General features: G+C 40.1%; 1 protein-coding gene and 1 pseudogene across 1 annotated transcript in view; one reads left to right on the top strand and one right to left on the bottom strand.

The window, feature by feature from the left end:
- CUNH6orf118 (chromosome unknown C6orf118 homolog) overlaps window positions 1-16,498 on the bottom strand; it is a 47,586-nt gene that overhangs the window by 21,210 nt on the left and 9,878 nt on the right. The window contains exon 4 of the mRNA XM_069070563.1: window positions 2,512-2,636. Within this exon, the coding sequence (XP_068926664.1) occupies window positions 2,512-2,636 (125 nt within the window). The remainder of the gene's footprint in view (window positions 1-2,511; window positions 2,637-16,498) is intronic.
- LOC138147913 (transcription elongation factor A protein 3 pseudogene) lies at window positions 9,353-10,469 on the top strand (annotated as a pseudogene).

Here is a 16,498-nt window from a genome sequence, read left to right on the forward strand (position 1 = left end):
GTACAGATCAAAGCATACTTACTACTTTCTCTTTTTTGTTGCTGTTTTTTGTTTTCCTTTTTTTGTAGTTTTCCCCTTTTTGTTCTGATTCTTTCACAACATGACTAATGTGGAAATAGGTTTAGCATGAAAGTATAAGTAGAGCCTATATCAAATTTCATGCCATCTTGGGTAGGGGGGAGGAAAGGAAGGGGAAGAAAATTTAAAACTCAAAATCTTATGGAAGTGAATAGTGAAAACTAAAAATAAATTTAAAAATTTTTTTAAAGGAAATGGGTTAAGTGTATTAACCGTTAATGTCCTTTACATACATGATGTTCTATGAAATATTTATTGAGATCCTCATTTGCACAAAATACTGAGTTAGGTGCTATGTGAGAAAGAAAGATGGATGAGAAATAGTCCTTACCTCCAAAGAATTTACAGCTTGAAAGAAGTCGGTGGAGAGGGGTGAGGATAACTTTGTATGCTCAACAACTAATACGGTGATTTGTACATTGTAGGTGTCTAATAAATGCTTGCCACATTGAATAAATCCATTAAAACAATAGAGTTTGAACAAGGTAGACTACAACAAATGCCTTAACAGATATATAGAAAAATTGTCAGGAGGATGCAAAGGATGGTAATCGCAATTAGGGATCATGGTAGGCATTATGAAAATTAGGCTAACCTCTTATGGGGAAATTTGCAAGCGAGAGCATCTCAATCAGAAGAAGCAGAATGAGCAAAGGATCAGACATGGAAAAAACCTAGGACACATGGAGAACAGTGAGTCATCCAGGTTGTCTGAAATACAGGTCGCATAATCGGAACAGTGGGAAGAAGGCTAAAGAGGCAGATTGAGCTTTGTCTCAGAGATACTCAAATGGCAGCCTGGGAGTTTAGACTTCATTTTACAGGTAAAGGAAAATTTTAAAGATTCTTGAGCAGGAGAGTAATATAATATTGGCTGATAGTATTTTGAGGTTTGAATTTAGAAATAGGCCACTAGAATATAATCTCATTGAGAATAGGAACACTCTCTCTGATCATTTTCATTTTATTATGCTCAACACCTATCATATTGCCTTGAACAGGGTAGTCTTTCTTGAAGGAAGAATTCAGTTCAAAACCACAAATATGTGTTCAGTACTTACTATGGGTAAGACAATCTAGTACTATAGAACCAGTAATACAAAAAATAAAATGTTCCTTGCCTTCAAGAAGCGTATACAATCCTGGGGATACAATAGGTACATCAACAAATAAAGAAAACGTTGTTTGAGAAGAAAGAGAATACTATTATTTTGAAGGATCAGAACAGGTTTTGTGTAAGAGTTGGCTTATGAACTGAGGTTTTAAAGAAGAAGTACATTCTAGGCACTTATTTTTAAATTCCTCAGTGCTTAGGACAGGGCTTGTATATAGTAAGCATTTAATAAATACTTATTGATTGCTTGAATGAAGACAGTCTATGGAAAGGCTTCCAAAGCAGGACATGGAATGGCAAGTTTGCAAACAGCTATTAAGTTGGAGTAGCTAAAACATAGAGTGTATAAAGGTGAAAAATATGAAATAAATCTGGAAAGGTAGCCTTAGCTGAGAAGTTTATATTTTATCCTTTTGGCAAAAGGGATTACTAAAGGTCTGCGAACAGGGGAGTGATCTCTACCTGTGTTTTAGGAAGATTGTTTTGACATCTGTGAGAGGATGGGTTGGAGACTAAAGATCCTAGAAGCTGTAAGACAAGGTAGGGACTACCAGAATATTCTAGATAAGAGGTGATATATGTTTGAACTAGAATTATAGCCATATGAATGGAGAAGAAGGGATAGATGTGGAAGATGTGAAGACAGAGTTTATAAGATAACTCCTTTAAAAGTCTGTCTTACAATCAGAGACAGACAACTGTCTGTACTAGAGTACTAGAACGGATGGTCCATAGTGATTTTTAAATTGTAGAACTGACTGAAGTTTAACAAACATTATTGATCCTTGTTTGTTACAGCAGAAATCTCAACCCCTTACTTTTATTTTCCTTACCCTTTTATAAAATCAGTAGCACTCTAGCCTTCACCTTTGCCAAAGAAAATGGGCTGAATTAATATGATTTTGTAAAAAAGAGATTTTTGTTTGTTTTAATGGGGCCGTCTGCATTTATATTAGATGCAAGATAAGAAAGGACCATCATATCCTTTTGGTATCAGCTTTGGTATCAGCAGTAACCTTTCAACAAAGAGCCAAGAGGTACTGTCACCTATGTCCTCAGGGAGAATGTAACCAAGATATCCACTGAGTCTTCCTCTGAATCTGGAGCTAGTGATTGCCCATATTGATCTCCCAATACTAAGAGGAAGTCCAAGTTATATGAGAAATGTCTTGGTGAAAAGGCCACAGGAGGTTAGTAACAGAGTTGATAAAAGCATGCATAATGTTAAGGATCTGTGGATTTGAACTTAATGGTGTGAAATATATTTTTAAAATAATAAACTATGTAAAGAATAAAATACTAAATATTATGACACTCACTCTTCATTTCTCTCTAAAGCTCCTTTGGCCACCTTCACGAGCCTCTTTACTTCATCTTTGGCTTCTTCTATGTCTGAAGTCATGAGAGTTCTCTTTTCTATTCCCTTTACTTGAACCAGCAAAGTCTTGTAGTGTAGTCATACACAGAAGTAAAATGAGACACAAGAGTACAAGAGAAATTGGATAATAATTAAATTTCATTTATTATTCAAGAAGCATCATGTCCTTTCTAGAAATCTAGTGCCATATGCTTACTGGGACATTTATAGGCAGGAAGCTTTTTATTAAAACATTAAGTATAATAGGAAGGATTTGTAGTCAGGGGACTCATTAAAATACCAGCTATGAAATATGGTACCTAAGTGACCTTGAGCAAGTCATTTAATTTCAGTTAATTAGGAATCAGTTTCCTTGTCTATAAAATGAAGGGGTTAGACTAGATGAACTGTGAGTTTCTTCCCATCTCCAAATCTAGGATCCTATGGAATGTTTTTTTTTCCCAGAGACTTTGAAGCTTGTATTTGAAAAATATTTGATTTGTATTTGAAAAATCTGATAATTTTGCATTAAGTTTTGTTTATATTGAAAAGGTGTTCATTTACTACCCAGACTTGGGCATCCCTAGATAATTTCTAAAAATGACAGAAGTTTTTATTTGTTCTTCTTCTTGTTGTTTCTCCCACACAAAACAATGGACAGGGCTGCATCACTTCAGTGCATTAACGACAAGCAGTACAACATGTCTCTGACTCTAGGGAGTCCTGAAAAGGAAAGTACTATTCTGTGCCTCTTTGAATGATAAAAAAATGACCCTAGTAATCTGGATTTGGAGTGTAGAGCAGAAAAACAAGCTTTATTGTTATTATAAGCCATGGCAGGGAGTGGTAAGCTGATTGACAGCTTTCCTTCATCAGTCAAATGCTATCTGAATAACTATAGATTGAGAGGTAGGAGAGCTGTCTCCTGACCATAGAGGGAAAAGAGAAAGGCAACTTAGTCAGTTTGTCAGACAATAAACATTTAAGTGTCAACCAAGTGCCAGGAGCCTGTTAAGAAATGGAGATAGAAATAAAGATAACCCATGCTCTCAAGGGGCTCATAGTCTAACAGAGGACATAACACTCAAGCAACTATGTACAAACAAGTTATCTACAGAATAATTGAAGGTAATCAACAGAGGGAAGACACCTAGAATTACAACATGGGAATGGGTGAAGAACGAAAACAAACCAAGGACGTGAAGGAAAGGACATGGTTGTTCATTTTCTGCTGAACTGGAGCCCATTTAAATATGGAGTCAGTCATGCCAAAAGAGAGTAGATACAGTGCCTCTCCCTTGTTATCTCTATACTTCTTTGTTTGTTGATCTTAACCCTTTCCAGAGGCAAGTCAAGAAAGTATATTTAACAAGTTATACAGTTTAAATATCAAGAAAACTTTTCAGAAGCCAAGAGGAAACATATTAAAAGGCATAAATTTGAATCATGCAAGACTACTCAACAATGTAATGTAAGAATGTAAAAAAAAATGGGGGCTGCCAGGTAGCACAGTGAGTAAGAGCACCCGCCCCAGAGTCTGGATGACCTGGGGATCAAATCCAGGCTCAGACACTTAGAACCCACCCAGAAACACTTATCCATGTAACCTTGAGCAAGTTACTTAACCCCAATTGCTAAGGGACAGTCAGGTGGCACAGTGAGTAAAAGCACCAGCCCCAGAGTTGGGATGACCTGGGATGGAATCCAGGCTCAGATACTTAGCACCACACCCAGAAATACCCGGCCGTGTAACCTTGAGCAAGTTACTTAACCCCAATTGCTTAAAAAAAAGGTAAAAAAAAATTAGTAAGATCTGATATACAACAAAGCAAAAGAAATTAGTTTGCACTCAAAATATCATATTGTGCAAAGGTAAGTGCTTTACTTCGTGTATAACAAATACTATTTAAAGATATCACTGCCTTTACATCATATTTTCTGTTTATGATGTTAAAACTAAATGCAGCAATAAAGCAATGCATTCCAATACAAAAGATAACTATGTGAGGATAAGGATAGGGACCAGACAGCTACATGGTGAAGTGGATAGAGCATATACCTGGAGTCAGGAAGACTTGAGTTCAAATACGACCTCAGACACTTACTAGCTGTGTGATCCTGGAAAAGTCATTTAAATCCATTTGCCTCAATTTCCTCATCTGTAAAATGGACTGGAGAAGGAAATGGCAAACCACTCCAGTATATTTGCCTAGAAAACTAAATGGGATCACAAAGAGTGGGGCAGGAGTGAAAAGACTGACAGGGACTAGGGATTAGACTGAGGATTTCATTGGTGTGAGAAAACCCCTGGGCAAGGAAACTCCTTCTAGCAATGCGGCTAGATACCTTGTGTGCATTTGTAATCTTAGAGAGCCACCTAGAGCACTGGGAGGTTGAAATAACTTGCTTATGGTTCCACAGTGACTTAGTGTCACAAAGACAAGATCTGAACCCAAGTTTTCCTGGCTTCAAGGCCAGTTCTCTATCTACTAAGCCACACTGAATAACTGTGACATCACTAAGGTCGTCACAATCTTAGTGATAATACCTCAAACAGTTCATGAGATCATAGTTTCATAGATTTTGATACAGCTAATGGCATACTGGATGGAGCACTGGAGCTGGAATTAAGAAAAACTGAGTTCAAATAAGACCTCAGATACTCACTCACTGTGTGACCCTGGTAAAGTCACTTAACTTCTAACTTCTTCCCTCAATTGTCTCATCTGTAGAAAGGGGATATAATCACCTCACCTACCTCCAAAAGTTACTGTAAGGATAAAATGAAATAATATTTGTAAAGCGATTTGCAAAGTTTAAATGGCTCTCTAAATGCTAGTTGTTGTTGTTATGAACTCAGAGGACTACTAGAGCTCATCTAATCCAATACTTCCATTTTACAGAAAAGGAAACTGAGGATTGAATGGGTAAAGTGTCTTCCCACAGTTACATTGTAAGAAAGCATCAGAATGGGGGTAACTCAGATTCTCTGATCCCAAATTCAATTTTCTTAAGTTTTTTTTTTTGTGGTTTTTTCTTTATTTCATAGAAGTGCTCAAACAGATAGAAACAGAAGCACTAAATTATACCAGTTGGAAATTTAAGATGGAAATCATTAAAATATTTGTTCTGCAGGCTGACTGTGCAAGTGACACAGTAGCAGCCTAGCAAACCATAAAGGGAAAAGGCCTACCCATTAGGTCTGTGTGCATGCCATGGCCTAAAACTGCTTTTTAATGGTGTCATAAATTTGGACACTCAGTGATAGTCTACAGAAGAACAAAATGAGTTGTAAAATATGTCAAAGGTACCAGGAATCATAGAATCTCAGAGTGGGAAAGGGATTCAGAGTACAACCAATACCTGAAAAAGAATCCTCTCTATAGCTTGGGCTGACCCCTTGCCTTCTCTGCAGCATCTGACTAATAACCACCTTTCTCCTCTCTGGATGTTTGTGACATTATTCTCTTCTGGCACTACTAGTACCACTTCTTTTCAGCTTGCTAGAGCATCATAGCCCTGGCCCCTAACTGTGGGTATGCCTTAATACCCTATCCAGTGACAACTTCTCTTCTACCTTCACACGCCTTCCAGGTTATTTCCTCATCTCTAAGCAGATGACTCCCAAATCTCTAAATCTATCCTTATCTATAGTTTTTCTTTTGAATTACAATACAAAACACTAACTATTCATTGAACATTTCAAACAGAATTCAACTTCCTATAAGTATTTTAAACTCAACACAGGTCTAAAATTGAATTCATTATATTTCACTTAAAACTTACCCCATTCCTCAACTTCCCTATTTCTTCCAAGAGTGCCTCCCTATCCCAGTAATACTGGTTTGCAACCTCAACTTTCCTTGACACCAATCTACTACTCACCTAACATATCCAATTTGTTACCAAGTCTTGTCAATTTAAACTCCACAATGTCTCTCTTATCTACTCACAGGACTAACACCCTCATTTATGCCCCCGTCACTTATCTTCCAGAATAGCTACCTTAATGGTCTGCCTCATAGTCTTTCCCTACTTCAATCCATCTATCCTCCACACAGCTGCCAAAGCTATTTTCCTAACGTACATGTGTGACCATATCACTCAATAAACTCTAGGGCTTTCCCATTATTATACCTCTAGGATTGAATACAATATCCGTTGGGCAACTAAAACCCTTCTCAGTATAGGCTTCAATCACATTATTCCCCTTAAACACTGCATGATGGCCCAATAAAACTCATTAGCTAACATCCATCTTATCCACAGTAATAGCATTACAAACTTTGTTTAAAATCTTTTTTTAAAACCTCGATGAGCTATAAATAAAGCATTTTTCCTGGTTGAATATCAAAGTAACATAAAAAATCAAATATTTACTCTATAATGATGTATTGATGAAGCCATGCTACCTCTTTCTAATCACAGCTTCCCTCTCCAGATTTTAAGAAACCATCCCTTTGATAAGTAAGTCTATATCTGAAGGTCAGAGGGTTGTTATTCAAAGATTTCATTCTCTTCTTCTTTAAGATAGGACAGAATGCTCCTTTCTTCTTTGATATCTCTCCTTTCCTCTAGAGTCTTTTAAAGTTCACTGACCACAACTGACTCAAGCAATCGTATTTCACAATTCTTCCAGTATTCTGGTATGTGGTCCATCTTGATCCAGTACTTTGAATTCACCAAAGTACTTTTTGTGTTATTTCCTTACTCGCCTAGCTAGGGCTTCGAATACCTATTAGTGATGTTGGTTCTGTTCCTTCCAGTCCAAAGATCATTCTCCTTGTCTGAGAAGTCAGGAGCAAAGTGTTAAGTAGATCTTTCCACCATCATTCATTATCATCATCTTATCAGCTATTCATGTGATGTTCTTGCCTTCTCCAAGAGGAAACGGATGAAAAAATTTCAAATAATAAAACAGCAGCAACTGAGTTGAGTAAAAAATATAAATAAATAAACTTCAGAAACAGAAATAGTTGAGCACCAGTTCACACTTCTGGGTCTGTTTCTGGGAACACTGTATTTGTTGAGAATATTTTCTGGGTTGCAGTCCAGAACTCACTGGAGATTTCAAAGCCAAATTCTTCAATAATCATTGTATTTAAATCAGGCAGTGCAAATGTCAAGCTTCCTTGGCAAATAGCCCAGATAAAAATAAACTATTTTTGAAAATCTAATTTGATTTTCACATTTAAAAAGTAGACTTTGGGGGGAGAGGGACAGCTAATTGGCACAGTAGATAGAGTACTCTCCCTGGAATCAGGAGGACCTGGGTCCAAATCTGACCTCAGAAACTTACTAGCTGTGTGACCCTAGGCAAGTCACATAACTCCCATTGCCTCAAAAAAAAAGAAAGAAAGAAGACATTATTTGTTTTAAAAAATCGGGAAGAACAATTCTTGTCTTTAGGAGTTTACAAATCTCATAGATCCAAGATTCAAATGTAGTAATGTAAGCTAGCCTTGCTATTTCATTAAACTACATCACAAAACAATCAAGACATTTCATGTTAAAGCACAAATTTCAAATGTTGCAGAATGTAAGTTCCTTCAGATGTTTGTTCCAGGAAGACTTCTGAAATTCAACCACAGACATTCCTTCTATAACATGATGATAAGATTTGTATATAATATTTCCTTCCAGTCATAGCTGATCCCCCACTTCATATTCTTCCATTTTTTTCAGTGTTTCAGTGAAAGCTTGGGTGGGAAAAAGAAGACAGCAATTCCTTTCCATCTCCATTTTCCTTGATGCCTGCTCCTGGAGAGCAATTATTCATTGATAGATGTTTCCAAGAGCTTAATTTCCCATAAGAAAGAAAGTTCACTTCCCAACAACTGGATAGGTAGACCTTGACTATTAGCAGGGATTTCTGGGTTGCAGAAGAATAAGAGAAGGGAGCCATGTGAAGTATACAATTAAACCAATGTCTATGGCAGTAAAAGGGATAGCAGCTAGACATCGTGCTTGCTTATTGCCAGAAATAAGCTGATAGAGGGAAAGGCTTCTTTCTATGAATATATAGTGGAAATCAATAGATGTTGGATATGTAAATCCATGTGCAATGTGTACAAACAGATTATGTCAAGTTTTCATCATTTCTCCAAGGTGATGTTTAGGGATCCTAGGATCACAGATTTAGAATTGAAAGGAAGCTTAGAAGTATTCTATTCCAATCTCCTCCTTTTTAGAAATCATGAAACTGAGGCCCAGAGAAACGAAATTATTTGCTCAAAGTTAGACAAAAAGTGTGTCAGAGTCAGGATTTGAACCTAGGTCATCCTCTGGCTCTCAGGCTACCATGCAGATGAAGACTACACATTACAGAGATAGAAAATCAATCTTAGTTTCTTTATCACCTCAGGTATAAAATAGGTAGGGAATTCATTTAGAGCTAATAAATATATAGTATCTCTCTTTTATTTCATAAGAAAGAAGTAGCTTATAAAGGCCAGATCTTTACTGTTTAAACATTAAATTTTACAACTTGAATTAGTCATAGAATGATCATGTGTGGTACGTTAAGTTTAAAAGTGTGATTCATTGAGATAATTATGTACTTCTTTGAATTTCCTTTAAAATGATCTTAATTTTTTGATAGGTCCTCTGACTTCAATGGAATATGGTAGTGAGGAAACTAACTCTACCAATGTAAGTTTCCACCATCTTGGTAGCTTATTTATAGTCTTAGAAAGTTGTTTGGGCCCTGCCCCACCCCCTTCACTGGGTGTTGGTGCTGAGCTGTCAGCCTCGGCCACCGACCTGGGAGCCTGACGGAGGCAGAGGACCCCCCGGCTGGCCCAGGCCATGCCGTCGTCCTCCTCCCAGCCCCTGCCAGCCAGCATGGGGCAGGAAGAGGAGCTGCTGAGAATAGCCAAGAAACTGGATAAAATGGTGTCCAGGAAGAGCAGGGAAGGAGCCCTGGATCTCCTGAAGAAACTGAATGACTACAAGATGTCAATCCAGTTACTGAAGACCACCAGGATTGGGATTGCTGTCAATGGGGTCCGTAAGCACTGCCTGGATAAGCAGGTGGTGGCATTGGCCAAAATTCTCATCAAGAACTGGAAATGACTCTTGGATGCCCCTGAACCCCCAAAAAGGAGAAATCGATGGAAAGAGAAAAAGAGAAGAAGGATCAAGATGTTGACCTCTCTGACTGGAAACCACTGGGGGCTTTTCCCCCACAGAACAAAAGCCCAAGGGAAGAACCCAAGGACAGGAGAGACTCTTCTGTGTGGGGGTCTTCCTCCACTGTCTTCTCCCCATCTTTCTCCTCCTCCTTCTCATCTCCTCAAAAGAGGCCAATGGGAAGATCTAACAGCAGCAAAGGGAAAGTGGAAACCCCAAAGAAACCCACCAGCCCCTCTTCCCCTACATTTTCTCCATCAAACTGCTTCTTAGCCCCTTGTTACCTCACAGGAGACTCTGTCCAGGACAAGTGCTTTGAGATGCCATCAGCGACCCTGAAGATGGATGGTGATTACAAAGAATATGGAGTCAACTGTGACAAAATGGCATCAGAAATTGAAGATCACACATATCAAGAACTAAAGGGCACAGACATGAAATACTGGAATAGGGTACGCAGCCGAATCAATAACCTCAAGGACCCCAGGAACCCCAACTTGAGGTGGAATGTGCTTTGCGGGGCTATTTCCACCAGCCTCATTGCCAAGATGATGGCTGAGGAAATGGCTAGTGAGGAGCTGAAGGAGCTGAGGAACTCCATGACTCTGGAGGCCATCCGGGAGCACCAGATGGCCAAGACCAGGAGGCACAGCAACTGACCTCTTCCAGGGTGATAAGTATAAAAAGAAGAATTGTACCTACAACCAGTTGCAGACACGAAGTGCTGATGAGCCCATGACCACTTTTGTCTTATGCAATAAGTGTGGCAACCGTTGGAAGTTCTGCTGAGTGGTTGCTGGCCCGGGGCTGTGGTGGATGCAAGGAAACACAAGAAGAAACTACTTGGCCCACGGGCCTGGAGTATGGAGAGAAATGCTCCCATAGGAAGGGGAGTTCTGGGTGGCACAGGCTGAACACAGGACTCCCCCCAGAATGCATAGTCAGCTTTGATCTCTGACCTCAGAGCTTTCCCTACTGGGTGAGAGAAGGCATTTCTGTTGGGAAAGTCCACACTGGATGAGCTCTGACCTATGCTTGTGCCTCCCCAAATCCTGCAGTAAAATAGAAGTAGGAACCTACTTAAGGATTCCCATAGAATGCCAAAACTACCAGAGAAATTAGAATATAGACTCAGACATGAGAGGCATTTTAGGAGACAGAGCTGGAAGGGATTCTTTTTTTTTTTTTTTAAGCAATCAGGGTTAAGTAACTTGCTCAAGGTTACACAGCCAGTTATTTCTGGGTGTGGTGCTGTGTATCTGAGGCTGGATTTGATCCAGGTCATCCCGACACTGGAGCCAGTGCTCTTACTCGCTGAGCCACCTGGCCGCCCCTAAGCAATTGGGGTTAAGTAACTTGCTCAAGGTTATACGGCCAGGTGTCTCTGGGTGGGTGCTAAGTGTCTGACCCCGGGATTCTATCTCCAGGTCGTTCTGACACTGGAGCCCGTGCTCTACTCACTGTGCTACCTGGCTGCCCCGCTGGAAGGGATTCTTGAGACCATCTGGTCCACACTCCTCATTTTATAGATGGGGAAACTGAGGCCCAGGGAGGAGAGCTCCCTTGCCCTAGGCTGACAAAAGCGATATCCCTGTCTGTCCCATCACTTCCTTCACCTAGCATGTCATTTGGCCTAATAATAGGTTTGGTACAGTACAATGGAAAGCATACAGTCTTCGGGTTTAGGGGTTGTTGTTGAGTAGTTTTCAGTCCTATCCAGATCTTCTTTGACCCCTCTTGGGATTTTCCTGGCAGAGATACTGTAGTGGTTTGCCATTTCCTTCTCCAGCTCATTTGACAGATGAGGAAACTGAGGCAAACAGGGAGAGGTGACTTGCCCAAGGTCACATAGCTAGGAAATGTCTGAGGCCAGATTTGAACACAGTTCCTCCTGACTCCAGGCCTGATGCTCCACCCGCTGCGCCATCTGTAAAATGGAGCTGGATTAATTAGCTTCTGATACTCCTTCCAGTTCAAGGTCTGCGATCCCACAAGGTTACATTCATATGTCACATCAGTGCTACAAAATCCTCTCACTTCCTATTTGACCCCCATAGCAGTCCTGTGAGCTTGGTGGTGTGGATACTGGGCCCATTTTACAGATGAAAAGACTGAAGTTAGAGAGATAATGGACTCATAGTCCAATTCAGGATGTTACAACGTTTTCCTAACTCTCAGACCCACTGCATTCTGTTATACTACAAGCCTGTATGACAACTGGGTATCCTTCCTAAATCACAAAGAGCCTTCCCTCACCTTGTCCTTACACCCTCCCAAACTTTCAGTAACTCCTTGTTCTCATTGGGTTTGGGGCAGGGGGACCTTTGGTAGAACCACAGATTGAATCTATGACCAGGAAAACATGCCTCCTGACTTCCTAAGCATGGCCAGGTTCCCACGCTGCCCCTGGGGCCACGGGCTAGGATGGGATTTCCCATAGAGGGAACAGAAGACAGGGTACCTGCAGGCCAGGCCAGTGCTTCCTTCGAATGCCCTGTATGAGGCAAAGGTGCCCTTCTAGGCTTTCCTCCTTGACTGTACTTCCTAATTGATGCAGTGATTTAGGCAAAGGTGATGCTTTCCTAAAAAAAGTCTCAGAGGGCCCCCGGCCCTCATGCCAGGAGAGGAGGCTTGCACCAGGAATAAGACTGATGGGGACCCCTGCTTTCCCTCACCTCCCCCTCCTTCTGGCCGCCCCCCTGGGAGAGCTGCCTCTCCTCCCCTGAAGATTCCATCCCCACCCACAGCACCCCACACAGCTGACAAGCAGAAGCATTGGCCAGTCCTCTGCCCCTCTAGGTGCCAGCTGGATGTGCTGTTTCATAGCCCTGCTTAGGCATCAGGCAGAATAATTTTCCCAAGGCCAAACAGCTAGTCAGTTATATGGAATAAGATCTCCATGACCTCTGCTATTTTCCCCCCTGAAGTGTACTAGGTACCTCCCTTATTGAAACAGAGACCCCAGGCAACTTCTCTTATAGGCTAACTCTGTAAATAAACTCTGTACAGAAAAAAAAGAAAGAAAGTTGTTTGGGACATTGACCAGTGAAGTGACTCCCCCAGAGTCACATAGCCAGTATGTTTCAGAAGCAGAATCGGATCCAAATCTTTCCTGCTGCCTATTCAAACTGTGGAATTAAAAAAAAAAATCTAACTAGAGTCTCTGTCTACCTTATTAGGACTAGCTAGAGCTTGCTCTCCCCTAACATAGAGTTTGGGCACTCTGGCTCACCTCCACTAATGTCCAGTCATGCCTCATTTTGGTAAATAAGTAGCAAATTTTAGAGGAGTTAATGGATTTCCCTCTCCTTCAGCTAGGTAGCATCACAGACAGAGCAGTGGCCTGGAGTTAGGAAACCTTGACTTCAAATCTACCTGTAGGTACTTACTAGCAGGGTGACCTGAACAAGTCACTTAACATTTGTTAGACTCAGTTTCCTCACCCACAAAATGAGGATAATAGTAGCATCTACCACAAGCAAGGTTATTGTGAGGATCAAATGAGATAATATTTGCAAAGTACTTAGTATAGTGCCTAGAATACAGTAGGTATGAGATAGATATTTTTTTCCCTTTCCCTTTCTAAAAATTATTGGGGAGGATTAGAGGGCCCTAGATTATAATTCTCCTTGAGAGTATTTACTGATATGTATTGGGGTTTTTTTTCTATTCTTTTATAATTCCAATTAAACACTTTACTTATAAAAGCCATGTTCTTGATCTGGTCTGCTAGCAAAATGCAAAGTCAATTCAAATGGTTTTTTTGAGCTTCCCAGTTAAACTGGGCTGGGAGATTGAGCTAAAGGGTACTTATCTCCCAAAATATTTCACCCTTAAGCCAGTAGCTCATGGGAAACCAGAGTCACAAAGCCCATGGTTTACAATTGAATTAAATGAAATCAAGAAATTAACTGGTGAAGGTAGAGAAAATTTTTTTTTCAATCCCAGCAAAGCTTAAGTTTTCAGAAACCCATGAAGATCATGAAAATGAAACATCCAAAGGGTGGAAAATTGCTGTGAACTTCAAAATTAAAAAAAGATTAAAGAGTATCCCATGTAATCAATGAAGATTTCTTTTTCCCTCTCAACAGCTTTTCTAAAAATAACTGTTTGGTTTGACTATTGATTGCTCTATACTAAATTTTTGGTTTGGGGTTTTCCTTCTCATAAATTGTCGTAAGTAAGAGGTGTTTAACACTTCAAAGGTCCATTATTCTTTTGTGTGTGGGGGGGACATTGTTCTCTTCATAGATACAGCCACACCTTAATATATAAACCAACTCTATGCATTGCTTCAAGATGGGAATCCTTGAGCTGAACTACACAAATTCTCAGCAAACAGATATAGGCTGTGGCCTCATCCTTGAAGATTTTCAAGCTTGCAAAGACCTCCCAAAGTGTGTGTTCTGCTAATATTGCCTTCATAACCCAGGTTCACCTTCCATAATGAGGAGAACTTTCATGAAAGTGAGCCTGGGTTCTCAGAAATTCTGCAAAGAAAGTACAAGTTCTGACCCACCAGAACAAGAGAAAGAGACGCTTTCTAACAAGTAGCTTGTTGGTCTACTTAAAACAAAAGTCAACAAAATCTGAAAGTAAATTCAATTCATAAATTCATAATTATCATCTGAACTGCCTATACTTTTTTATTAAATGTAGCACACATGATTATTCAGTGAGCAAAGCAAGACATCCTTGTTTTGTATTGTTTCGTTTTTACTTTCCTAGATTAACAAACTAAAGTGATCTCTTCCCATAAAGGACATTTATTTCCATATGAAAAATGACACTGTTCTGTGGTTGTGAGGCAGATACAAACTATCTGGTGTACAAATGTACCTTGAGAGCCACAGTCATGTACATAGCCCCGTTGGTTATTTGTATCAGCATATTAGAAACTGTCCCTTAGAAAATGTAAGGAAGGAAATGCAGTTAGTTATCCCTTTGACATTACAATTTTGACTTATGCAATTTGGCATAAGAAATTAAATGGGAATTTTGGAGCGATTTTACAGAAGCCACAAATGACACATGAAGGGTAGAAGATGGTCCAGGAAAAGTTTAGAAACTCAGAAATGCATAAAATATATGTATAGTATTGCATAATATCAACATATATTTTTAATACCATAATAATTCAGACTTCTCTGATACAAAACATCTTATGTGCATTTTCTGGTTCATGGGGGTCACCACGCCCTAACCACCACAATGTGGAAGGAATACCTGCAGTTATTTATTAGCCTTTGATTAACTGACCCCTCCCTTAAGATCCTAGGAATCTAGATACAGAGCAGGAGGCAGCTGCAGAGGCAATCTAACCTAACTCCTTCCTTTTACTAATGAGCAACCTGAGGGCCAGAGAATTGGGGTGACTTGCCCAAGGTTGGTTATACCAGTGGTAAGTAATATAAAGGGGATTTGAATGGATGTGTGAACTTCCATCTGCTTAATGCCAAGCATTATGCCAAAGGGTGAGATAGATACAAACACAGAAAGTAACATAGTCCCTCAAGGAGCTTATATTCTAAAAGGAGAAATGCACACATACTGGGTAGTGGTCACCAGGAAGGAACACTGAGAATGACAGTGTTAATGTGACTACTGTTCTCAGAGCTAGAGGTAGAAAATTGGGAAAGGGGAGGAGAAGGGCTGTAATGTATTTAGAGAGCCAGAATTGGGGGTGCCAACCCCACTTTTAGGAATATGGTACCCCAAGTCAAGCATCACGTTACCAGCTGGGAAGTGGTATTGAGGTTTAGGGGTTCTGGGATCCCAAAATGGCAACACATGGGACCTGCCCGAATGAATTGGACCCAAGCCTTGTTTCAACCAAAGAAAAACAAAGATTATTAAAAATCAATCACATTGGTCAGACTCTTTAGAAATCTCAGCATTGACTAGACTCTTAAGGAATTTGAGCATTTGTATTGCTAATGCCAGTGGGCCAGATTGAATTTGAGCCCTTTCATAGAGGCAAGATGGATTTTATATACAGAAAGACCATAAGAGGGATCTAAGGGTGGTCAAGTAGTCTGGGGTAACTGGAGATGGGGTCCAGAGAAGATCTTGAGGAGGAGTCTAGGGAGGATCTTGATGGGACTAGAGTGACTAGAGGTCAAAGTCAAGAACTAAGATAATGGGGTTTAGGATGGGAAGTAGCTGAAGGTTACCTGCAAATAACAGACAATTGAGGGCTACACTAGGTTCAAGGTAACAGAGATTTGGGCAGGTCAATAATGGAAGGTTTATGGACTCAGGAGACTGCCAGATTAAGTGGGAAGATTCTAGGAGAGTTCAACGGGGTTTCCAGGATCTATACTCCATCAGTGGGGGATTGAACAAGCATGGCATGATGATGGACAGAATGCTAGGTCTAGAGGTACCTGGATATGGAGAACTCTCACCCTCTAACTACAGAATAAGTGTTCTTTCTTCTATACCACACTTCCTCTTTCTAGGAAGGACTTGCTTCCCAGCTCTGTAAAGTCCTGGTCCTTTCCTTCATCATCTAGAGCAGCCCCGATGTGGAAGCAATAAAACTTAGGCATGAATTTAGGAGAGTGAGGAGAACGTGGCTACATAACCTCTGGACGCCTTCCTCCTCCACCTTCAGGACCTAAAGAGCACCTTGAAGCCTGGTGAACTCCCACTCTGGCAAGTGAGATCTCGCAGTGTCTTTCATTCTGAACCTTGCTTCCCTTTTTATCTAGTCATGAGCTCATATGTACTCATATTAAAGCTCAATTGTCTTACACATTTTGTCTGATTCTTTTCTTTTTTAAAACTATGACCCAAGACTTATAGAACAGATTTTA

The sequence above is a fragment of the Petaurus breviceps genome, unplaced genomic scaffold (assembly GCF_028583685.1).
Source record: "Petaurus breviceps papuanus isolate PSGF00001 unplaced genomic scaffold, PetGlider_PUasm1.0 90808, whole genome shotgun sequence".
Taxonomy (NCBI): Eukaryota; Metazoa; Chordata; class Mammalia; order Diprotodontia; family Petauridae; genus Petaurus; species Petaurus breviceps.